Here is a 24,711-nt window from a genome sequence, read left to right on the forward strand (position 1 = left end):
GGTGCCCGGGGAGCCGCGGGAGCCGGGGCGAGGGCTCGGGTGGAGCAGGGCTTGCCGTGCTGCTGCTCCCCGAGTCTGGTGGCTTCCTACAAATCCGACCCCACAAAAGCACTGCGGATCAGCTGAAAACCTTGTTTTCCTTGCCGAGTCCCTTCCCCCGCTGTAACAAACATTTTGGTATGCATATCCCTCAGTTCGCAGGGCTGTTTTCTTTGTTTAGATGAGTTTAACTAAAGTAATATCGAAATACTCTTTCAAAAAAGAAACTGAAGCGCTTCCCTCTGAAAATGGCAAAATGCTTCATTCGGATTCCCCCAAACCCGTTTTTCCTTTCCCCCAGCCCAAACTTATTTGTCGAACTCGGCACAAAGCCCTGAACGGTTTTGTTTGCTGCAGAACCACGTTGCGGGGAAGCGATGGCTTCAGCCAGAAAGCGGGCGGGGGCGCGGCGGCAGCACCCCACCGCTGCCCCCCTCTCCCCTTTTGCACCAGGTTGTCTCCCGTGGCCGCGGGTTTGCCTGCCCGCGGCGCGGTGCGGGTGCGCGGCGCGGTGCTGCCATCCGGCACCCCAGGGCCGGGGCCCGGCGTTACGCAGGAGCCCGGAGTTTCTGATAAACTCATCCTGAACAGCGGACGCCTCCAGCCACGCTCGGTGGTGGCTGCGCCGTGGGGCTGCCGGGTGTTGGCGTGGGCTGTGTGTGCTGCCGGTTGTGAAGCAGCCGGTGGTGAAAGCACATGTTTCAGCCAAACAAGAAAGTTACAGGAAGGGGGAACCTCCGTGCTTTGTGAGCTGTAGGTGGGTGGCATGAAAAGGAGGCAAAAAAAAAGCGCATTTCCCTGCTGGTCTGAGTAAATGTTTAATCCCCAGCTCGGAGAAAAAGCAGCTCAAAAGTGCTTTTTTTCTCAGCAAGCCTGAACCAGTCAGCCTGGTGCCTCCTCCCTCCGGCTCACACCCTCCCTCCCACCGCTCCGGAGGAATATCCCAGCCTGCTCCAAGGTGCAGCTGGGCACCCAGGGCAGAGGGAGCCAGGCCGGAGCGGTGTCCGCACCCACCGGCCGGGAGTTTGCCGGGCGCCTCGCAGGCAGGGTGCCTGGTGCAGGCAGCGCTGGCTCCCACGCTCCCGCGTGCCCGCGCTGCTCCGGCGGCTGAAGTGCCCGGGATGGGGTCCCCGCACTGGAGACGGCTCTGCCTTTTGCTCCTGGCAGGTTTAACATCCTTCCTGCTCCTCTACGGTCACTACTACACCACGGTGGAGTCGCCCACCAGCCAGAGGATCATAGCCAGGTAAGGGAGACGGGGAGCGGGGTGGGAGGCAGGGATGTGCAAATCCAGCGGGGGTACCACGCACTGGGATGGGGGGGGAACTGGGGTGCGGGCGCGGGCCCCTCGGTGCAGGTTAGCCCAGCTGCGTCCCGGCTGTTGGCCGGTTTCAGGAATGGGCTCGCAGCGGGCTCAGCCCCCCGAGGCGTCCCGGGCACCGGGTCCTGCCCACGGCCGCCAACCGAGCCCAGGGGTGCCCAGAGCGGGACCCCGGGGCCGTGGGGGGCTGCAGGGGTCCCCGCATGGGTTCAGCCCATCACAGTGCAAAGAAACTGTCGCTGGGTCCAGGGACAGCTGAGGGTGCTCAGCCCCCGGCAGGATCAAACCCCCTTCAGCAGCCGGCCAGACCCTCTGCGAGCCCCGCGTGTCCCCACTGGGCTGATTCAGGATCGGAGCCGGCTGATTGTGCTGGGGGGAGGTTTGGCCCCCGTGGAGCTGCGCTGGTTCCCCCCACTGCAGGGGCAGGGGCTCGGGTGCCCGGGGCTGCTCCCCTGCTGCTTGCAAACTCCCAGGGGCTGCAGCATTTCCCAAACTGTAGTGATTTGCATCTTCCCCTTTGCGGTCACGTCTGCCTTCCCTGCATCCTCCACCCCCCCCCCAAGCCCCTTCCTGAGTGTCTCCCAGACAGGCGAGGGTGCTGGGGACCCCCAGGGAGCCCTGGGGAGCACGGCTGAGCAGGCAAGGTGTGAGGGAGCCCGCACAGTGCTTGGCCTGCAGGACCAGCCGCCCTCCTCTCCTGCGAGCATCAGGAGAGTGCTACGGGTGTCCCTCGCCTCCACGCTGGGTGTTCTCGGGTGCCGTCGGTGCGACAGAGCCCAGGTGCCTGGGTGCTGCCCAGGAGCGGAGGATGCTGTGGGGACCAGAGCCGGTCCTGCACGGGGTGAGCTGAGCGCAGCCAGGTTTGCACTGGGAGTTGCTGGGGATGCAGCTGGCTGGGCTGCCCGGACACTCTCACCTCCCCAGCTGGGAGCTGGGGCTCTCCTTGCCCCCTCCTGTCCTGCCCAGGGCAGAGATCCCCTCTCCTGCCGGACTTGCGGAGCAGAAGTATCCCCAGCAGCCTGGGCAGAGGTTGGCTGTTGCCACCCTCGGCCGTGCTGGGCGAGCAGCGGTGCCGGTGGCAGCAGCGCTGGCCCACACCGCACGGTGCTCGGGGCAGGTCGCGGCTGGGGTGCAGAGCAGTTCCCCGCAAAGAGCTTGATGTCTGTGAGAGGGGAAACTGAGGCCCATGAGGGCAGCAGGACATGGGCAAGGACCGTGCTGGAGCGGGGAATGGAAACCAGCCGTGCCCTGGCACAGGGTCCGTGGCCCATCCTGGGAGCAGGGTGCGGAGGAGACCGATAGGAGGGGAGCCAGGAGCGGGTTCCCCCCAGCACGTAGCAGGCTGCAGGTAACTCAGCCGCTGCCTAACCCTGCCTGGACCTGCCTGAACCCCGCGTCCCCCCGCCACAGAGCCAGCCTGGGCCCCTGCCCCGCGACCAGTGGGACCGAGGGCCGGCTCGTCCAGCCCCAGAGAGGAGCCCAGGGCAAGGTAACGGGGAGCTGACCTGTGCTCCAAAGCTCTCTTGGACTTTTCCTCTTGGCTTTAATCCAACCAGCTAGACCTAAACCAGAGCGAGTCCTGTCCTCTCCCATTCCCTGTGTTTACAAACACACCTCCCCGTGATCACTGCTTGCCCAGCCTGAACCATGCACCCGGAGGAATCGGTGCTGCCCTGCCGATGGCGGGGGCCGCGTCCGGAGGCGAAACCGGGACGGCCGGTGTTTGGCACGGCTGACGCGCCATCGCAGAGCGCACGCTTCCCGCTCTGCCTGCCGCTGGGGCAGAAGGGGAGGGTCAGGGTGCTCACGCCTCGGTGCAGGCGGCCACGTTTCGGCAGGGAGGTTTGTGTGAGCACCGTCGCCGTGCAGACTTACGGGTGGACGAAGGGGGTCGGGAGGAAGCTGACCCCCCCGTTGATGCTGGCTGCTGCCAGCACCAAATCACCCGAGGGCCAGATACCCACGGCAATGCCAAGTCCCCCTCCAGTTCAGCACAAAGCTGGTGGCAGCGCTGAGGCCCCTATGGCGATGGGTGAAATGCCCCCGTCCCCACAGAGCCGGCCACCCTGTGGTCAGCGGGGCTGCAGGGAGCCGAATCCTGGAGCCCCTGGGTTTGGCTGGGCACAGCCCCGTCCCGCTCCCTGCCCGGCCATCTCTGAAACCCCGCGGGCAAGCTGCCAGCACTGCTTGTGGCTTTATTATTAGGGCAGACAGGATGAGCGCGGAGCTCTGCCCAGCCTCGCCGCGCCACGCTGGCTCCGTGCCGGGGGAAGATGCTTTCTGGAGCTCGGCCGTTCGTGGTGGGCTGGAGCAAACGCTTTCCGAGAGCGTGTTCGTGTTGCTGCTTCGGCTCCCTCAAACAGCTCTGCATGGCCCTGGGAGTGTTTGCTGAAGATAAGGCCGGAGTGTGTGCTCACAAGACTCATACACGGTGTTATCTTCTGGAAACGGGGGTGGCCACGGACCAGAGACGTCATATTTGTGAATGCTACAGCACTGAGAGCGCGTACCCAGGCTTGGCTGGCTCCGCTGTCGTAGCCAGTGCCCAGGCAGCCATGGGCCACTCCTTCCCCGGAGCCCCATTGTGCATCAGCCGGTCCCGGGGAGGGTTGTCATCTTCTGAGTCAACCAAGCATCACGAGGTGCTTCGCCACATCCTGGCAGGTGACGTCAAAGCGTTTGGCTCCCCAACACGCTGCTGAGCTGCCATCTGGCAGGGTGGCCTGGCCGCCCCACGCCCTCCCCGGCAGGGTTTGGGCAGCGGCCGCAGCCAGGACGGCTGCCACGATGCTGGGGAGATGGCTCCAGCGCCCACAGCTGGGATGCGAGTGCAGGGAGGTGCTGGCACAGGGACTGGATTTATCAGGTCGGCACAAGTCTTGGAAGAAGCGATGAGCAAGTGCCACGCACCGTGTCTGGCCACGGGTGGAGGTGGCTCCCAGCTCCCATCGGACGTCAGCAGGAGCCAACCTGCGGGGCCGCCTGCGCCCACCTCCCTCCAGCCAGCCCGCGCCCAGCGGGCCTGAGCCCCCCGCGCTGCCCCGGGCGCTCCCCCAGCGTCCCTGGCAGTTCAGAAAGCAGCACAGCACCCGCCCGCTGCCAGCGCCCGGGTCCGTGCCTCGTCCTGCAGGCACGGGATGAGCCAGGGAAGGGAAGGATCTGTGCCGAGAAACAAGAGTGGGAGAGCTCGGAGGGCTGGGGAGGGGCTGGGTGGGCAGAGATGAGCAGCTGGGGCTCGCCAGCCTGATGGGGAAGGGCTGGGGAGGCAGCGGGGCTGGGAGAGGCTGTGTGCGTGTGGCTCCTGGGCAGCAGGAGCCTGGGCACGGCGTGAAGGTAACGGCTTTTGGTCTTTGGTGGTGGGTTGCGCCCTGCGGCCAGAAAAAGGGTGGGTGGCCAAAGCCAGGGGCTTTGGGTGCAGGGGGGTGCGCTGCTCCGGGGAGCTCAGTGCTTTGCAGGAGCTGGTTCTGGCTCTGGGTTTGGAGCAGGGAAGTTTCTTCAGTCCCTGGTCCGCCGTTTAGGTGCTGGTGGCGTCGATAAGCTCCTGCTCGCGAGGCGCGCGGGCTGGGGTCGCCTGCGTCGCGAGGTGGAGGAAGCCAGCGGGGCCGGGGCGGCTCGCTGAGGGCGAGCTCCCGGGGGATCCCGTGGCGGTTCGTCGCCGCTGAGCTGACCCAGCGCGCAGAGCTCTCCTTGTAGCTGCTGCGAGACTCTTGCATGGGCGAGCTCTGCTCTGACCGGCGTGCGCTGCCGGTGCTGGCAGAGGTGGGCTGAAAGCTCTTGCTGGGGAGCTGCCTTTTTATGGGACACCGAGGCAAGATGTGCTGGCTTGATTTAAAAAGCTGCCCCGCTCCACTGGCAGCACTCAGCCTCCCGCGCAGCGGGGACGCCTTCGCCCTCGGCATCCCCTGCCCAGAGCTGCCGGTGCTGGGACAGAGCAAGGAGGGAGCTGGGACAAAAGCCCACGTGGCCCTGGCTCCCCATCCATGCCTGGGGAGATGCTCCAGCCCCTGGTGCCAGCACCCGGGCAAGGCGCTGGGCTGTCCCCCCCGTGTCATGCCGTACCCCTGGGGTGGCACGGAGCAGGGTCTGGGTGGCAAACGGGTCTGGATCCGCTCCTGGGCAGGGCTGTCGGCACTGCTGGTGTTGACAAGGGCCGTGGCAGGGATGGAAACCCAATGCCTGCTGCGCCGGGCAGCGTCGCGCCGGCGGGGGCCGGGGGGGAGGCAGAGCTCCGCTCCCCACCTGCCTCTACCTGTCCCCGGGCTCCCAAGCAGAGATCCCGTAACAAGGGGGCCCTTGTCCCCTCCACAATACCCCCCTTCTGGCCTGAGCACCTGCCGGCTGGGCTGGAGGCGGCGCCGGGGGGCTCTGAAGGGCCCTTCTGTGCGGGGATGAATGGGAGCCTGTTCCCCTCCGGTGGGCTCCCACCTCCTGCTCGCCAGGCTGCGACCCTGCCCGGCCCCCAGCCCCACGCCCCCCCGGGAGGCCGGGTCTGCTCTGCCTGGCCCCCGGGGCTCAGGGCACCCCCAGATGCTCGGGGTGGGAAGCCCTCTGCCTCCATCCCCCAGCGCTACGTGAAGGATCAGGGCACGCCCCAGCTGGCCCCGTGGCAGAGGGGGTCCTGTGCGCCCCGAGAGCCTCCTGATCCCGATTGCCAACTGCTTCTCCAGCATAGCAGCTAAGTGTGTCCTGCTGGCCTGCCCAGCCTGTCCCAGCCCCGTCCTCAGGCTCGGGAAGGGCGGATGGTGGGAAGAGCCGGGGAGGTCTCGCAGGGTCCTCCCAAGGCTGCAGGCTGGGCTGGGTGCGGTTTTGGTACGTGGGGGTCCTGGAGCTGGGACCCACCAGGAGATGGTGGCTGCTTTCTGCATAAACCCAGTGTTTTGCAAATCCCTGGTACTCCGTTTGCAGAAACGCGCGCAGACGGGGGTGGGTGGGCGCAGGCAGTGGTGAAGGGGAGCCGAGCGCGGGTGACGTGGCGCTGCCCCGTGGCTCTGGCGGGTGGGGGGTGTCGGGTGCGGCGGTTCGGTGTCACCTCCCCGGCTGAGCCCCCACCGGCTTCTTCTCCCAGCCTGCTGCAGCCGGAGCCGCTGGTCCTGGCTCCGCCGGGGACATCGCGCCGAGCCGGCAGCCACAGGTGGGCCCTTGAAGGCACCTTAGAGAGGTAAGGGGGGAAGGTGTGCGCAGCAGCCCTGGCACGAGCTGGGAGCCCCCTGCCCGCTCTGGGGATCCCCAGTGCCCCAGTGATGGATTTCGAACTCCGCTGTGTGTTTCCCCCTTTCCAGTGGGAAGTCCTTCAAGCTTTCTGCCGAGCTGGAGGAGCCCAAGCCCAGCAGAAAGCAGGTAATCATCCGCACAGTACGGTTAGTGTCCCCCGTGCCCCTCCTTGCTGGGTTTTGTTGGTTGAAGGCCTGTGTGGGGAAGCTGAGGAGGAGCAGCATCATCTGGAAGGGCTTCGTGTGTGTGTGCGGAGGAGCAGCCTCCTCTGTCCATGCCCGTGGGTCTCCCCAGGCCTCCCTGCCGCGCCTGCAGCACCTCCTCGAGCAATTCCCCGATGCGGAGGCTGGAGCCAGTGTCACCCGCTCCCTCCAACCCTGTGACGCCCGGGCCACCAGCCCGGGGACTCGTGAGGATGGACCCAGGCTCTGGGAGGGACTGGTCCTGGGCACTGGGGCTGTTCTCGTATAGCAAAGGCCTTTAGCGGGGTGCCCACACGAGAAGGTGCTGAATCTTTCGCGGGGCTCATGGTGACTCTGTGAGCCCTGGTCCTCCCGGCCCCGGTGAGCTGGGCACCAAAGGGCGTTTTGCATCAGGAAACCGAGGCAGTGCCCTGCCTGGGCGACCCAGCAGAACGGGATGGACAAGGAGCATTTCTGTCCCTGGGTTTGTCCTCTCCTCCGTTCCTGCTGAGGGGTGGAGGTGTCGGAGGGAAGGCAGACCCGGGCTGGAGACTGAACCGAGGTCCTCCTCCCTGCCAGCCGAGCACGTGCCTCCGCTCGGTGATGGCCAGAGCAAAGGCAGACCCCAAGTTTGGGGAGATCTTCCGCTTCGACACCCCTGTGCTGATGTGGGACCAGCACTTCACCCCGGAGACCTGGGACAGGCTGAAGACACGACACGTCCCCTACGGCTGGCAAGGCTTGTCCCACGCAGGTACGGACCCAGCCGGGATGGGGGTGGGAGCAGATGGGGCAAGGGGGTGACGGGAGGGCGCGGGGCAGCGCGAGGGGCGCGGGGAGCCCAGCAGAAGGGACTGAAGACATGGGGCAGGCAGAGGAGCCCTGCAGAGGAGCCAGGGACCTTGACCTCTTCCCACTCCGCCTCCCAGGGCGCCGGGTGGAGGGGACGGCTTTGCAAATGCCGCTTGCTGCATCTTGTGACATTTTCCCCAAATAAAAGCTCCAGTGTGTGCATAATTATTAACTGGGGCCGGAGGAGCTCAGACAACCCGCTCCATTGTTGTGGATGGAGATTGTTTCCCTTCCTACCCCAAACCCACTCTTTGCTCTCCCCAGCAGCCGCTGGCTTCAGTTCCTGGGCTGGGAAGTGCTGGGGACGGTGGGGGGGAGTGAACTGGTGCCAGCTGCAAGGAGACATTGTCGGGAGGGGACACGGCCAGCGCAGGCAGCAGCGTCCGCAGGGCTGGGGCTGGGGGTGTCCGGATGCGTCCCCGTGCCTTGCACGGCCTCAGGCGGCCGCTGTTTGGAGTGGGCTTAAGTGGGAGGGGGCCGCTGCCAAAGCTGGGAGAGGAGGGTCCGACTGGTGACCCCCATCCCGCTTGTAGACCCCTCTCCCGCCTGAGGATGGTGTGAGCTTTCTTGTGTGCTGCTCCTGGATGTGATCTCGCACAAGCTTGCCTGTGCATGCTGTTGCACGCTTCGGTGCTCACGCGGGCCGACACCCCCCCCTTTTCCCCACTGACTGGCCGCATTCTGCTCCGTTCCAGTGGTGGGCAGCACCCTCCAGCTCCTCAACGCCTCCGCCAACAGGCGCCTCTTCGACAGGGGCACCTTCCCCAGGGGCTGCGTCCGCTGCGCCGTGGTGGGCAACGGCGGCATCCTCAACGGCTCGCGGCAGGGCAAGGCGATCGACGCGCACGACCTGGTCTTCAGGTGGGGACGGGTCCTGGGCAGGATGGGGCCATGGGTGCTGGGGAGTGGCTGGCCCTGGACACGTGTCCTGCCCTTCTCCTGCAGGCTCAATGGTGCCGTGATCAAAGGCTTTGAGGAGGATGTCGGGACCAAGATCTCCTTCTATGGCTTCACGGTGAACACCATGAAGAACTCCCTCATCGCCTACGAGGAGTACGGCTTCACCCAGATACCCCAGGCCAAGGTGAGAACCCAAGGGCTTGTTGGGGAGGTGACCCCGAATTGTCCCCTGAGGCTGGGCTTGCCCCCGAACCTTCTCTCCATCTCAGGAGCCCTCAGCCCTCGCCCCGCTGGCGCGGGCAGTGCCCCAAAGCCCCCCCAAGTGCCACGTCTGTGTCCCCGCTGCAGGACCTGAGGTACATCTTCATCCCCTCGGACATCCGCGACTACGTGATGCTGAAGTCGGCCATCCAGGGCAGCCCGGTCCCCGAGGGCTCGGACAAGGGGGACAAGTGAGTAGCCCCTCCCAGACCCCCCCAGCACCTTCGGTGACACCGGAGGGAGCGTGCCTTGCCTGCCCTCACCCCACGTCTGTCCCTGCTGGGATAAACCCCAAGCAGCCCCAAGACTCCCGTGACGCGAATTCTGCCCTTCTCCTCGCCCCGCTGCAGGCCACAGAAGTATTTTGGCCCGGAGGCATCTGCAGAGAAGTTCAAGCTGCTGCATCCTGATTTCTTGCAGTACCTGACAGCAAGGTGAGGATGATGAGGGCTGCGGCTGCTGCCTGGCTCTGCTCCGGGCTGAGCTCAGACCGCCTGCCTCCCACCACTGCTCTCTCCCGTACAGACTGGTGGCTGCCCAGCAGCAAAGCGCAGTCCCAGTCCTCCCCAGGCACTGGAACCACCTCTGTCCTGCTCTCTGCAGATAAAGCAGAGAGGTTTGTCCCCTGCCATTCCCATTCCCTGCAGCGCAGCTCACGTCCCCTCCTGGCAGGGAGACTCCCACAGCCTCCCTGTGCTCACCTTGCCTCCCATTCCCCCAAATAAATTCAATTTTCACCTAGTCTAGCAGGAGCAGAGTTAGCACCCAGAGGGATTGTCTTTTCCTACCTTTCATGAAAGCAGGCGCCTGGGTTGAGGTGATTTCAAACAGCAGGGAGGTGCCTTTCTGAGCTGAACCTTAGTAGCAGCCATCAGAGAATCCACACGAGCACTGCATTTCCCCCAGTGCTCCTGCCTTACCAGGCACCAGCGTCACCGAGCGCACAGTGGAGCTGGACAGGCGCTGGGTGCTGCTGGGTCTGGTGCTGGGGGCCGCGGTGCCGTGCCGGCGCTGAGGCCCCCCGACCCGCCGCGTCCGCCGGCAGGTTCCTGCGGTCGGAGCTCCTGAACACGCAGTACGGCTCGCTCTACATGCCCAGCACCGGCGCCCTCATGCTCCTCACCGCGCTCCACACCTGCGACCAGGTAAGCGGCCACGGGGCCACCTTCCCCCGGGGACCCCCCTTTGGCCGCTGGGGGCTTGTGGCTAGCTGCTGTAGGGCTCCTGGTGGGACCAGCGTGTCCCGGTGGCTGTCCTACGTGTGCCCTGTCCCCGCAGGGGCGGTGGCGCACGGAGCACCTTAGGCTGAGCCCTAACCCCCATCCTTCGTCCGTCTGTCCCACCTCCCTCCCCGCAGGTCAGTGCTTACGGGTTCATCACCGCCAACTACGAGCAGTTCTCAGACCACTACTACGAGCTGGAGAAGAAACCGCTGGTGTTTTATGCCAACCACGACATGATGCTGGAGGCGGCGCTGTGGAGGAGGCTGCACCGAGCAGGGATCATGACCCTCTACCAGCGGTGAGGGCGGCGGTGGCCCACGGGGGCAAGTCCAAGGACTCCTGTGGCTCTTCTCCTCTTTCCCGAAGGCCACCTTCCCCCTCCCGAGGGCTCGCCCCGGCTGGCCAGCCGGCCTAAGGCGCAGACCCTCCGCACCGCAGCCGGCGGCGGTGGTGGCCAGGGGCAAGCTGAAGCTGGTATAGGGAAATGCTGCGTTTCCTCGGGGATCTCCGGCAACTTGTTTCGTGGTTCGACCTGATGGAATGTGGCCTCCGGGGCACCAAGAAGCACCATGGCACGTGGCTGCGACCTCCCAGCCCCATGAACGCCGGCGGGAAGCGCAGGAGGGGCAGGGTGATGCTGGACGAGGGTGCTGGAGATGTGTACGTGTAGCAGCCTCCGGCTGGAAGCCGCCCTTCACCTTGCCATCGCACCCAGGCTCAAATGCTCGTCACCGTGGTGGGACCACAATGGGCACAGTGAATCCTTGGACTGGAGGGACTGGAGACTAGCTCATCCCGATAACGGGAATGTGGTGTGTCCCTCCTGGCCGGCAGAAGGCCCGAACTCCAGCTGGCTCTGGGCTGCCACGTGCCGCTTTCCAGGAGGATCTGTTCGGCTCCACGATCAGCGGGAAAGCCGGCGGCAGCGTGGCTGCCCTCTCCTCTGACGGACGCCGTGCGCCGTCGTTTTCCCCTTCTCTGGGTCATGGTGCTTTCAAAGGAAGGGTCTTAAAAGCCATCAGCTGAGAGGGGGTTACTGCAGCTCAGCTGGGGCAGCCGAAACGCGGCTGGCCTCTGAGCATCCCGCGACGAGAGCCGGCCCGCGGCCCTCCTGCCCGCGGCCGTGGCTTTGTCGGGTTTCCCTTGCACGGGGACCACGCGGTGCCCTCCGAGACGGCAGCCCTGCGCCAGCCGGGGTCGGGAGCCCGCCGGCTGCTTGGGTGAGTCCAAGTGATCGTCACTCTTAATTTTTTTCCTCCCCCAAAAAAACCCGAGGGAGGTGAAGTCTTGAGGCCTTCAGCCCTGCCGCGGCAGCCGGCGCTGCTGAGGACGAGCCGCCGGGGAGGCTGCTCCGGCCCGGGGCCGGGGGGTGACAGGGCGCCGCAGCGGGAGCGGTGTAATCTGAGGCACCTTCCCACTTTGTGTAATTACATAAATGTTGAATGATTTTCTTTTGTGCTTGTTTCCGTTGTTTTGGTGAATGGGGTGGGGGCGAGACCCCCGCCTCCCGCAGCAGAGGGGCTGCAGCACGCAGTAGAGCGAGGCTTTGAGCGGGGAACGGCCCGAGGCGGGGACGGGAGCGGGGTTAAACCGCGGAGGCCTGGCGCCCCGCACAGCCCTGCCGGCTCTCGGGGAGCAGCTCTGAGCGCAGCCCTCTCCCGCCTGGGACGCGTCAGCTGGGGAGGAACGATTTACGGCAGAGACGGCAAGAGAGAGCCTGGCCGCGAGCCAGGGAGCCTCAAAACCCCCTCAAGCTCACAGCAGGCGGCTCCCAGCCAGCTCAAATGAGCATTACGGAAGATTAGGCTGTAAGCCTGTTTCAGATGTAATCTCTAGCCTGGAGCCCATCTTGTGTTCCCAGGTCTCAAATTAACCTTTGTTCGCATCAGAGCCACCTTACAATGGTACCAAGGCAGCCTGTTGGGCCTGGTCTTTATTCACAAGCACTCGGCAAAACCTCCTTCATGACAAGCACGAGCCTGATCCTCCCATCGCCTGACCACGACAGCACCAAAACCCCCTCGCACCAGCTCCGGCCAAACCTCAGCACAGCCCACGCAGGTGACTTTGAACAGGGCCATCGGCAGCGCCTTGACACACAGGGCAAAAAGAACAGGTTTTAAAAACCAGTGCTGTCACGGCGCAGCATCCCGCCGGGAATCCCATCCGCTCGTGGGCAGAGCTGTGGGTGCACGTCAGGAACTACCACACCCCGCCTCCTTTCCCATTTCAAAAAGGGAGGCTTTCTAGCCAAGGGTGCAGCCTAGCCCTGGAGCTGAGCACGCTCAAAACCCACTTCAACTCCCAAGATTTTCCATAACTTATTTTATTTTGGAACAGAAGACAGCAGGGAACCACGTCGTCCTCCAGCCAGCTGTAGATCAGGTCCTAGTGGAAAAAAAGACAGCGTCAGAGCAAAGCAACCATCAGCCGAAAGCTCCTGACCTGCACTGTTTAATCGAGAGTGCAGGTCTCGGGAGACAAAAACTTGCCCCCCCCAAGCCAATGGCACGAGTACCCAAACCCTCCTTGGCTTTACTGGCAACTTACCCGTGCTGCGGCTGCAGCAACCACTGAGCAGCGGGGAGGAGCCTGCAGTTACGCGCAGGTGGCCATTTTACACCCTTCCGAACGACGTAGCAGTGGCCGTTTGCAAGAGCCGCTCCAGAGCAATCTTCCTTCTGTTGCTTCTAGAGCTGGGAGACAGCACAAAGCGACGCTGTAACTGCGTTCCTAAAAAAGTTTGTTCTGAAACAATTCCTGCCCCTCTCTATTCTCAAAGCACTGAGCAGCTTTTGTTTTTCCTACTTATCAGCAGGCTGCCTCTGCGCTTTTTTCCCCTTACTCCTTGGAAGCCGAAAGCGCCACGTGCTCTTCCCAGTGACTGGTCCTCTTTGGAACACAGCTGTATTGACAGAGCAACCAGTACGACTGCTCGTTTGTAGCACCATTCCCTCCCCTTCTGCATACCAACCTTGCTTTCTTCAGGAAGTCCACTGTCGTCAAGTTTGCCGTTTCAGCCTGTCAGTGAATGTTAATGATCTTCTGCAAACAAATACAAATTCTGTTAAATAAAGCGTGAAATTATTTAGCAGAATGCAGCTGTCAGCTACCCGGAGACAAAGTGCTGTTACAGCGTGTGCATTCAGTGACTGTACATCACACGAGATAAAAATCCATTTCTTATCTGCCCTTCAACCTGCCGCCGTGCCTCACTGGATAAGCAACTTAAAAGCTCTTCACAGATCCAAAGCGTGCTACGACAACAGCAGGCAGGGCTCACAGGGCCTGTACTGAGCCTCGCCGCACCTGGGCTCCGCAGAGCTGCGCGCATGGGACCGCGCTCCTGCTGCGGTCGCGCATCGCGAGGGCGGGGGGAAGGGGACAGGCGCTGCTCTCGCCTTACTGATGCCACTCGTGTCATCCGAGTCGTGCGCGGGGCAGGAGACCCGCCAAGGGGAAACACGCAAGCCTCAGTGGACAGTTGTTTCTCCCTCACGGCTGAGTTGTCAGACAGGGATAACAGCACATCACAGGCTCAGTTTCCCTTGGCTACATAAACTCCTCAAGTTCTACAGAATTACAAACGGCAAAGACACCCAGATGCCGTCATGCCGATGACCAGCGTTCTTCCTGATGACCAGTATTTTTCCTGGTAAGCATTCAAAGGCTAGGTATTCTGCTCAGCAGATGAGTCAGGCTGCCTACAGATCTGACATAGAATTAATACACTGAAAACGAGCAGCATGCGATGCTAAAGCATTCTCTTACCAGCCTGAAGCCCAACTTGGCAGCTGCCCTCTTGCCAAAGCTGTCTTTGGGAGACGGTACAACCCCAGGATTCTGCAGGACCATTTCCTCCTAAACACAAGTTGCATTGAACACTGTTAGCAACCACACTTCAAATAGTCTGTCCGCTCATTCTTCTCCACCCCTTCTGACAAAAAACAGCACTGGGTCACAGAGCGAGAATTAGAGAGAGGAAGTTTTTTCCATTCAGAGAGAAGCAATTTTTGTCCCACAAACTTAGCACAGGAAAAAAGAGACAAAGGAGTATCTCTGCCAGTGAGCTGTCTCACTCAGAGACAAGAAACTTTGGGAGGTGGATGCTATTTAAATCCTTGCTTAGAAAAAAAAATCCACCAGCTCTGAGACTTCGGTGGTTGAGACCCTTCGCAGCTGTTTCAAGGACACATCCTCCTCACCACCATACAGAAACATCTTAATGCAACTCCCTCCTTCCACATAAGAATAATCCACCCATCTTGGATGTAAACTGTCTACAGATTTATCTTAAGAAATGCATTTAAGCAGACGTAAGGCAGACACATCCCTTCTAGGGAAGGATTCTTCAGGGCGAGTCCGTTCTGGGACGCCCCTGTGGTGTACACGAACGCCACCTCCCCACCCCCAGCAACCTGATGCGAGTTTGAAACCGCCCCAGTGCACCCCCAGGAAGGCGCACCCACCAATTACTCTTTCACTAACTCTCTTTCCGTGACAAATACAGTTATGAGATGAGCTGTGTCAAGTGTCTCCGTAATGGGCTGTCATCCAATCCCTCCTACTTCTAATCCCTTCTACTCTTGCTCATCTCTGACCACGCTGACAAGCAGGTGCTCTACTGGGCACCCACAACAGCAGAATTCCCATTCACTCTGTGCTGCCTTTCAACTTGGGCTCCACGGCAGCAAAGGGCTGCACACTCCGGTGGCAGCTGCAACAAAGCTACAGCCTTGATTGGCTTAATTATATCAATCAAGCCACTGGGCTTTTATATCTCCTCCCAGTAGCCCCAGGGACACAGGAGGATATCATCTGACACAGCAGAATGAATCTTACTTCCATAGCCCAGCAACAAGAGAAAGCTAGACCATGACAGAGCAGGCGCTGCTGTTGCTCACCATCGTGCAGGGTTACTGCCAACCCAGCGAAGGAATCCGCCTCCCAGGCAGGTGAGTGTTTTCACCGTTGCTCGACACTGTGCCGTGCTCTGAAACAGAGGAAGGGGACAGAGTTAGTTCGTATAACAGACCATTCTTTTACTGTTGTGTCTTTAATGCTGAGCCTCAGAGTCACGCTTCCACAGAGGAAAGATTAATTTCGGACAGGGATAACTTTATCATCACTAGCTCAGCCGCTAGCGCAGTTGAGCCCGGACCAGGCAGGGCCACCCCCGCACCTGGAGGGGCCGGCTCCCTCCGCAACCCTCGCTGCTTGCGGGGTGCTCGAAGGCCAGCCCCGGTGCTGCACCGACGGCAACGCTCAGGGCGAGCTACGCCAGCTGCTGCGTTAAATGCCCTCCCACAGGCGCTGGGGGCAAGAACCAGCACAAGCGCAGTCACGGCCTGCGAACCGAGCACCCCCCGCAGGGAGCGGGCCGGAGGAGCCGCGGGGCCCGGCGCAGCGCGGCCTTGCCTCCCTCCACCCGCCATGGCGAGGGGCGGGCACCATTACGTCCCCACAGGCAGACATCGAGGCCTCGCCGCACCCCTACGGACAGCCGCGGCGGCGCGCAAGAGTGCCCCGCTCCCCCTCCCGCTGCCCCCGCGCCCCTCGGGGCCGCCGTGCCCGCGGATGGCTGCCGATGGCGGCGCGCCCCACTCACCCCCCGCGGCCCAGCCGCCATGGCGGCCCGCAGCGACGGCGCAGAGGGAGGAGGGCGGGCCGCGCGCGGGGGCTGATGGGAGGTGTAGTCCCGCCCGGCGGGGGGGCGCGGGGGCTGATGGGAGGTGTAGTCCCGCCCGGCGGGGGGGCGCGGGGGCTGATGGGAGGTGTAGTCCCGCCCGGCGGGGGGGCGCGGGGGCTGATGGGAGGTGTAGTCCCGCCCGGCGGGGGGCGCGGGGGCTGATGGGAGGTGTAGTCCCGTCTGTCCCGCAGCGGCGGGCCGCGGCCTCCATCGCCGGCCCCGCTACGGCCCGGGCACCCCCGAGGGAGGCCCCGTGTCCTGGGGCGGCTCCCGGGGCGCGGTGGTGGGTGTCGGGGGGACAGGGCTCCTCCGGGAGGAGCTGCGGGCGGGGCCGGCGCCGCTCACCCCGCGCCGAGCGCAGGGAGGCAGAGCCGCGAGGCCCGGCTCTCCCCGAGGCTGCTCCTGCCTCGCCGGGGCCCAGCAGCCGCGGGGGTGGCGGGGGCCGGGCGGGCTCCTCGGGCCGGCGCCGGGCCTGGGCTCCCGGCGCCGAGCTTCTGCGCCATCGCCCGCTCGCCAACGCGTCGATTCGCTCCTCGTGGGCGAGGGAGACGCGCGTGGTGGTACCTAGCGCGTGAAAGGCTTCAAAGGGCTGAACAAGCATTGGCTCATGTAAGAAGGGGCATACTTCAAAAAGACTAATTAGCAGGAGGTTGGGGATTAGTCGGAGATTAGTTAGTACATGTACGTTCCGTGCTTTGAATATGTGATGCTTCCAGTGCACACTGTGGTTGTCCTTCGCTGTTAAAAACTGCCATGAAATCTCTAGGATCCTGTGTAGCTTATGAACAATAATAAAGCGTAAACAGAACCAGGGGGAGGAAAAATAAGAATAGCTAATATCCACTTTCTTGCCCCAAAGCTTTATCCGCCCTTGCGGTGAACGGCTCCAGTGACTGGAAATGGAAAGCAGACAAACCTGAGTCTGAGAGCAGGGAAGTCTGAGTGCAGATGAAAGCCCAGTGTGTAACCTGTATTTAACCAGTGTCACCCCTGAAATGTCTGAGAAGTGGGGGTTTGCGGTCCCTCGGGGTGTTTGAACGGAAGATGTGCTCGTGGAAAGCTGCCCAGTTCCCCATGGCGATAGCGAGCGTCCTGCGTTGGCGTTGTACGGCACGGCCAGCTCGTCCGTCGCCTGCCCCGGCCGCCTGCGCTGCTGAGTCTGTGAAAACAACACCTCCTGTCATCCTGAAGAGCGGAGTCCCATGGAGGGAGGCGCTGCCAAGGAGCTCGATGCCTCTGCTCCTGGATTCCCCCGACGGCAGGGACGTGGCTCCGTGCTGCTGCCCACAGTGGCCAGCCCTGCGCTGCCGGAGGCCCCTCTCCGGGCAAGGCAGTCAAGTTCCCAGGGAAAGGCAGCCTGGCTCCGTGTTTATTTTTAGTGCCTGGATCTTCCTGGCCTTGTTCCTATTTTAGAACCTGATAGGGTTTTTTTTCCAGAGCATAGATTTAACCCGACTCGTGAGTGCTTTGCTCTCCAGAACGGCCCGTGTTGTTTCTTAAAAGCCTCTCTTAAAAAGTTAACAGACTGCAAGAGGTTGGGTTTTTTTGTTTTTTTTTTTTTTTACAGTGGTGCAAGAAGGCAGTAAAGAGATGCCAATGTGCTGTTAAAAATAAGCCGCTTCCAACATAAGCGGCTGACCGTGAGGTCTTCCCCGGCCCTCCGTGCCCTGCGCTAGCTGCAGAGCGCCTGGCAGGCTGCCCTGGCAGGCTGGGCACGAGCTGGGTGAAGCAGCCTGCGGTGTCCCGTGCTCCGAGGTGAGGCCATGAGAGGGTTTCAGCGCCTTCCCGCCCCGCGGGAGCCTGTTGCACGGGTGTTTGGCCCGGTGGGAGGGCGGATGATGCCACAGAACGGCAGTAACTAATGCAGCCTTCGTTGCAGCGGCCTTTGCTCCGTGAAGACGTGGCTGGCAATCTGCCTGATTACTTTTAGCTTTCCGAATAAGCAAATACATAAAACCCCACAACTAGAATTAGCCCTTTAAGTCCCCAAGGGACAGAAGGGTTTTTAAAATAAAACAAAACAACTAAAATTCCCCTTTGTGCAGAGTTCGGATCCTGGAAGGAGAGAAGATGTGGACTCGGATGGGCTGAGGGCTTTGCCACCATTTTAATTTTGCGGTGGAAGCTGCTCAGACCACAGAGCGACTGCCTGCTTGTGCCTGTAAACGGGTGAGCTCTGCAAGGCACCGCGTAATGAACTGACTCAACAGTTAAAAGCTCAGGAGAACAGCGTGAGCCAAGCGCGCCGTAGATCGGCTGTAATTATTCATGGTAGCAGTGCACAATAATGTTTCCAGGCGTCTTTCAGAGGCAGAACAAAGACTGCGGGTGAAGGGAGGTGGTCGTCGCCTCGCCCGTGCCCAAATCCCTGCAACTTCGGCTCCAGTTTCCCGAGCTTTTCCCTTTAGAGGGCGTCCCTGTCCCGCGCATCCGCGGCGTGCGGGGCACGGCAGAGCCCTCGGGGAGCGGGGCGGCTCCTCTGGAGGCCCGGGAACCTTCCCAGGGATGCGGAGGGGGTCACGGTCTGGGCTGAACATATTCTCCTTCCTCAGGCAGGTGCACTGCTGCTCCCGAAGGCAACTTGGACATAATTTTGATGGATTTCCTGTGGCCAATCTCCATCGCTTACAGTATTTTCTTGCTCCAGTCTTTAAAAGGACTTCTGTTTGCGTTGAGCAAGTAAGGAAAGCTATTAAAAGGGCACGGAGATCTACGTGTGAACGTTTTGGGGCTGCTCTCGACTTCCCGACAAAGGGTCTGGAGGGGATTCCTTCCCCCAGCAAATCGTGTGCTCCATTAAGCCCCCATCTTTCTGCTTTCTCAAGGTGTTTCAGTAGCTGTCCTGCAAAGCCACAGCACTACCCTCCACAGAGGCCTGACTCTGCTGCAGGGTGCTTGGTTAGCCCTAGAGCAGATAACAGGAGAGTGGGCAGAATCCGTGACGGAGAAGGGAAACGGAAATCAATGACAGAACCTCTCCAGCTTCAGCTGGGCTTTGATCCCACACTTAAATTGAAGGACAAGGTCTCCTCCCAGTTTCCCACCCATTTCCCCTCCTGGCTGCCTGTACGTCCCTCCAGGGAGACGCTCTCCATGCTTACTGACAGCAATTTGATTTCCTCTTGATTTCCCCCTCTGCCTGTCCCGGTCCCACCCTGCAGACAGGGCTCCACAAAGCCTGGAGAAACAAAGCATCCGTTCGTTCAGAGATGCCCTGCTGTGGTTATCATCTTCGACATATGGCCGGGGGAAGCAACCAGGGTATCTGAACACATCAAAAAGCGAGTCCCCCATTGCTAGCTGCGTCTGGCAGCCCCCTGCGTGGCCTGAGCGTACGAGGCATGAGGAGACGCCGAGGTGCAGGGGGTGGCTGGATTGATGCTCGTCTCCGTTACGTACGCTGTGTGCACAGCAGTGCACAAAGAACGGTCCCCTGGGGTATGGCTGGAGATTGCTTGCTGATATTTCAAGTGCCAGACTTCTAAGAGAAAAGATCTGTAGTGTTAAAAAAAGCCTGCCGTGAGGTCCCAAATCCTGGTGTCTGCTGCTTCAGATCAGTCCCAAGAAATACCAGAAAGGCTCTTTGGAGCTCAGTAGCAGACAAGCAACGTCCTCCCACAGAGGGCAAGGCACGCTGCAAACAAAACGTCCTTCCTTTCTCCCAGCAGCAAAGCTCTTAAGCCTCCATCTAATGTTAAATACACGCTTAAACCCATTCCTCCTCAGCATGTCCTGTGTGCTTACGTAGAATTTTAGCAGGCTCAAAAATGCGCTGCTGTAACTGGGCCCTGTCTAAAGGCTGAACCTTGTACACTGAATAACAAGGCGTTTATCTTCACAGAACACCTGTGCAACGAGGGGATGGCCTTTCTGGGAGCATGGTGGCGTCTGGAGGCAGAGCTACGGTATGGATTCCTGCAGGTGGAGAACAGAAAAGGTTCCCTTTTCTCCTCCCGATGGTGCTGAACAGCAGAAGAAATGGCAACTTCGGCCACTGACTTGATCACTTCAGGTCTGATGTCCCAGCTAGGCAAAGTGGCCATCTTGTCAAAGCTAGCCAGATTGCATTCACAGCTTCGTTCCTTGGAGGAGCCGATCAGAACAGAGAGCACACAACAAATTGTTCCAATTGCAGTGCATGCGTGGATAAATCCTGGGACCAGACATATGCACTTGTTGAACAATAGCAGTAGGAATCCAGCTTCTTCATGGATTAATATGTTTAATTAAAATATATATCCTCAGAGCATACCCAGAGATGGAAGACGTGTACAGCTACCCAAATGTACTTGAAGATGGCAGGAAAAACCTAACTCTCTGAGGCTAGTGAAGCCAGGAGTAAGATTTCCATCACAGAAGGTCTTTAAGGCCAAGCTAGATAAAAAATTACCAGAAACTGAGAGTTGACCTTGCTTTGGGCAAAGAGACGGATCCTCTCTATTTTCCCTGTCAGCCTGAGAGATTAAAGGCAGGGGAAGCAGAAAGGGAGTGAGCTGGTATAAAAATATCTAGGCAATATTAATGAGGAACTTCTCAGGTCCTCTTTTATCACAAACGCTATTTCTGTTTGCCTGGATTAATCGGCCAACCAGCCGTTGATTCAGTCAACCCAATCTGTGCCGCCATATAAGCACTACTTCATCTATCGAGCTTAGATACAAGAAATATGCTAGGCACGCAGGAGCAAACAAGCCTGGTCTTGCAAGTAATTAGCATAAGCTGCACTGAGGTCAAGTGGTTGTGCCAGAGCACAATGCAAATTGCCAACCCTTCTTCCTCCTGAAGGCTGAAAATGGAGAATCGCAAACGCCACGTCTCTGGCTCGCCTCTTGCTTCCCTTTGTTTGTACCAAAAGAAAGAGATAAGTCTTTTGAGGTACTTTGAAGAATAGCATCTCTGCTACTTTCCTTGCTTAGTGGGAAAGCACATGTTGAAATGATGAAAGGTCACGTAATTTCAGGTCCTGTTAGGTCACTTTGCTTGCCCCTGTGCAGGGGAAGCAGGCCGAATGCCTCATTTGACCAAGTTCAAAGTGGTAAACTGAGGCCTCACTAGATTACCGAGGGCAGCTGGTTAAAGGCCTGTAGTCATTCCTCCTGCGGTCTGTAGGATCTTTTGAGGGCCTCCTGGTCACATCTCCTTGAGGGAGCCCTGCTGCAGGGCATCAGACCAAGGGCCATCCAGACCAGGGTCGGTTTTCTAAGAGATGCCCAAAACGGATGCCTAGGGAAGTGCCAGAGCGGGGTGATGACACGTGGTACATCTCCCAGTACCCTTCCAGCCACCGACCATTTGAGGGGTGTGAACTTCGAGAGCCAAATGTCAGTTCAGTGCCTCCACTGATGGATTTTCTCTGGAATGGAGATTTCGGTGACTTTCTTCTCCGTGAACTTGCCCACTCCGGCTGTGAACCTGCAACAGCCGGTCCCTCCGGCGGGGAGGCCTTGCACAGGTCAGCCCGTGCTGCGAGAAGGACCAGCTTCCTTTCATTTGTTCTGTGCCTGGCTCCTGTTAATTTTGTTTGATGGCCCCAAGTTCTTGTACCATGAATGGTCCTTCGTACCCACCCTGCCTGTGCGGGCAGAACTTATGGATCTACTTATCCTTCCCTTCTCTTCAGGTTCCCAAAGTCTGAGTTCTTCAGAACAGATCAAAGAGCGAGGGTAGCATTCTTTTAAACCACGAGTTTCCTACAGAATGTGATCTATCCACTTGCAGATGGCTTTTACGGTCTCTCAAGCCTCCCGTGGATTAGCCCACAGTTGACTGTATAAACATTTTCTCTACCCCACATCCTGCTTCCATAGCGTGTCTCGTGCTGGCTTCCCTGTCCTTCCACTCAGCCCAAACATCCTGCAAAAAGCCTCCAGCTCTCCTCGACAGCCTTCCTCGCTCCTTTACCCCCAACCTCCCCAGCCTCTGCCAGGTTGCAAAAAATACTCAATCAGCCCAACACAACCCCCAGATTTTTGGAGACCTGCCCACGAGGGAGACAATCACATGCCTTTCTGATTTAACTACCAACATGTGTCCTGCTGCTTTGCTGTTGACCTAATGCTTCTGCTGTTGCATAAAGGTCGGTCTGTCTCCAGCCGTCTCCCCCCCTGCACATTTCAAGCGCTCTCCTTTCAGCCGTCATCTCGAGCAGCCTTGCTGCTGGAGGAGGTGGGCGGGAGAACACGCGCCGCGGGAGATGGCTGATCTTCCGTAGCACTTGTGCTCAGGGATGGGAGAACTCGGCCGCGGCGGCATCCTCCTCCACCCCTCCTCGCCGTGTCAGGGGGAGAAAGCCCCACCGCGGCTGCCCGGCACGTACCTGTGCACCAGCGCCGGCGTGCGAGCGCTGCGGCTTGGGGAGTGCTGCTGGGGGCTAGAGGGGGGCTGCGTGCTGGGTGCCGGACGTGCACCCCTTTATTTGGCAAACCAGGGGCTGCACTCGCCGGCACTCCTCCCGCAGGGACGGAGCCTGCGGAGAGGGAGCTGCTGCATCCCGCTGGTCCCCGGCAGCTGGTGGGGGCACGGCTGAGGCGTGGGGGCCGTGGGGGTTCCTCCTGCCAGCCCGGCTGCGGGGCGGGCAGAGCGGGGCCGGGGTAACCAGGCAGCGTGGGTGGTAACGTCTCCAACTGCAGCACCTGATTGAGCAGAAGTTGTGTGTGAAGCGCTGCTGACTTGGAGCAGCTGGCAAAAAAGTGAAAACAATCTCCCCCCCAATCGTTATTTAAACAGTATAAAGATCTCTGTAAACGTTTAAAACAACAGCACGGTTGGGAGGGGAAGGAGGAAAGACAAACAAGTTTGCTGTTTCAGCTTCGCAGAAACAGATCTTAATTTTTGGCAGGGTTTTATTCATCCAGAGGATCCAGCTGCCAACACGCTTTGGGAGGCTCCAAATTCATAATCGCTTCCCTAACATCTTCCTCCAAGAGGCTGCAGTTTGGCACAGGCACCACCTTTGATGTCTGCGTTTGGCCAGCACCTCGTGCCGTAGGATCCCACTTCGTGGCCAGGGCATCTGTGCTAGGAGTCGGTGGCTGTGAGTGCTCCTGACCATGTTTTTCTTTCTCAGACCTAAGGTTCACGGTGGTCAAAGCTCGGCAGGAGCCAGGGAGCTCAAAGGAGCACGGTGCTGCGGCTGGCTGGCCGCTGGGGCCCCGTGCCTGCACGTGAGCAGGGCAGGAGTCGGGAGCCTCTCTTTCCTCCGAGCACCCCTCGGGATGGGGCTCCCAGCTCCCGGCCCACTGCCCACCGCCCCTCCTTTCTCATCTGCCTCCGCGGCGCTGCTGGCACCTGGTGCGTTACCGCAGCAGAAACCCTGTGTAATTCCTGTTTAAATACACAGCTGGCAACATGACTTTTACTAATTCAGCTTTTTACTGTTGAAGAGCTGGAGCTGTATCCTGGTTTGGCTCCAGGCTGAGAGGGACTTGATCTGAAGCCCTGGGTATCGCAGGCTGCTGGGGATCAGTGGCTGCTCTCCAGCCTCCATGCAGATCCGACGCTTTGGGTCCCAGATCCCGAGCCCTGGAGCATCTGCCCTGGAGCAGGACCATCATCTGCGTGGGGTCTCAGGGAAGGGAGGCATCCTTCTCAGCATGGGGGAGACTTTGGACGGGGAAAAGGAGGGTGCATCCCTGAGGAGGACATATGAGGACGAGGTCCCTGGGGAGCAGAGGACCGTGCTCCCCACCAGCCTGCCTGAGGTCTCAGCTGGTCGCCAGCCCCCAGTCAGGGCTCGTTTCTGCCCAGCCCCACCTGCTCCGCTCCTGCCCAACCAGGGAAGGGCTTGTGCTCCTGCCCAGCCTTGTGTTTGCCCCGGTCCCCCTCTGGCCCAATCCCACTCAGCCCCACGCCGAGCTGGGGGGTATATAGATCACTTCAGCACCCATACCTGGGCGGCTGCTCCCTGCTGTGAGATGGCTCTGCTGTTAGTTGCTCCGGCTGGTGCGTGCAACCTGTATTGCTACAGAAATGTGCTCTGAGCTGCTGTATTTGCTCTACAGCCTCTAGAATTATGTTCCTGCTCCAGCTGCTCGGTCTGACAGTGGTGCTGAGCTGTTATTTGAAGACGCTGTTTCCAGAGAGGTTTGAGTGCTGTTGGGCGGTTTAAGACCTTGCTGCTGCTGCACTGTGTGCGGCCGTGCCTCCGTGCAGAGACGGGAGGGAAGGGGTGTGCAGGGGCTCCTCGTGCAGCCAGCCCCAGCCTGCTGTTGCTGCTTCTGTTGCTGGAGTGACCTGATCCAAAGCAGAAAGATTGAGCTCGGCTGGGCTGGCTTAGCTCCTGAGCAGGGCTGCTTCTGTTGCCTGGGGCTTCATGCAGTTTGGTGGGGAAAACCCTGATGTGAGGGACTGGCCTGCTTATGTGCTGTCCTGCCTCCCCCAAGCCCTATTCCAGTTAAATCGGTAACTGCCCACAGACAGCACCTGGGAAGGCTGTTGCTGGAGTGTCCTTTGCTTTCCTGACTTCAGCCAGCTCCTGTGCAGAACCTACACTGAGATAAAAGAGACTGACACAGCGTGAAACCTTCCTCCTCTTCAGCAGATGGTGTTTGCGACAGTGGACTTTGCTTGTGTTGTTATAACGGAACGGCCTGGTCTAGCCGAGAAGCGGAAGGAGAAGCTGCAGTCTGGTTTTGCTGAGGCTGGCTTGCTGTGTAAACCTGGCCTGAAAGCCTGGATCACAAATGAACTCTTGCTCTTTCAAGGATCAATCTTTTCTGCCATCTTCAACTTCCAAGCTGAAGTGCTGCCATGACTTGCCCACAGTCCGTAGCTCCAGCCACTCTGCGGCGTTCACGGCGATCTCCCGGACTCTCCGTGACCGAGGACGTGATGTGTGTTGCAATGTGGCCTTCATGTTACCTTCACAGAAAACCTAAATGCATCTTAACTGGGGTTAACCTGGTGTCACTGCCTTAGGCTTTAGCAGGCCAGTGCTACATCTGTCCTAGCTGCGAACTCTGCATGCTTCATGCCCAAAAATCTTCACGGTTGGAAAAACAGTGCCCCTGCTTGAGTGAAGCACTGAGGCGGTGT

General features: G+C 60.2%; 1 protein-coding gene and 1 long non-coding RNA gene across 15 annotated transcripts; one reads left to right on the forward strand and one right to left on the reverse strand.

Annotated features, from left to right (window-relative positions):
• Positions 1-807: 807 nt before the first annotated feature.
• ST6GALNAC2 (ST6 N-acetylgalactosaminide alpha-2,6-sialyltransferase 2) lies at positions 808-11,435 on the forward strand. Of its 13 annotated transcripts, none has more exons than XM_082326466.1 (10): positions 808-1,285; positions 6,426-6,518; positions 6,640-6,697; positions 7,168-7,507; positions 8,301-8,466; positions 8,551-8,689; positions 8,854-8,957; positions 9,117-9,200; positions 9,812-9,911; positions 10,124-11,435. In XM_082326466.1, exons 1-10 carry the CDS (start codon positions 1,161-1,163, stop codon positions 10,289-10,291), a joined length of 1,377 nt encoding a protein of 458 aa, XP_082182592.1. In that variant the 5' UTR covers positions 808-1,160; the 3' UTR covers positions 10,292-11,435. The 13 variants fall into 13 exon arrangements, 12 of the variants coding, with proteins under 12 accessions (XP_082182592.1, XP_082182589.1, XP_082182595.1 ...); XM_082326463.1 differs by having other exon boundaries at positions 7,333-7,507; XR_014229706.1 differs by lacking the exon at positions 808-1,285 and having other exon boundaries at positions 4,552-6,518; positions 9,690-9,911; positions 10,124-10,253.
• An 864-nt stretch (positions 11,436-12,299) lies between these two features.
• LOC309597572 lies at positions 12,300-15,665 on the reverse strand. 2 transcript variants are annotated; one of them, XR_014229801.1, is made up of 6 exons: positions 15,598-15,665; positions 14,894-14,982; positions 13,761-13,850; positions 12,964-13,034; positions 12,540-12,685; positions 12,300-12,377 (listed from the first exon to the last, which is right to left on the reverse strand). It is a non-coding gene; the product is annotated as an uncharacterized lncRNA (long non-coding RNA). The 2 variants fall into 2 exon arrangements; XR_014229802.1 differs by having other exon boundaries at positions 14,832-14,982.
• Positions 15,666-24,711: the final 9,046 nt, after the last annotated feature.

Source organism: Platalea leucorodia, assembly GCF_965183815.1.
Source record: "Platalea leucorodia genome assembly, chromosome: 14".
NCBI lineage: Eukaryota > Metazoa > Chordata > Aves > Pelecaniformes > Threskiornithidae > Platalea > Platalea leucorodia.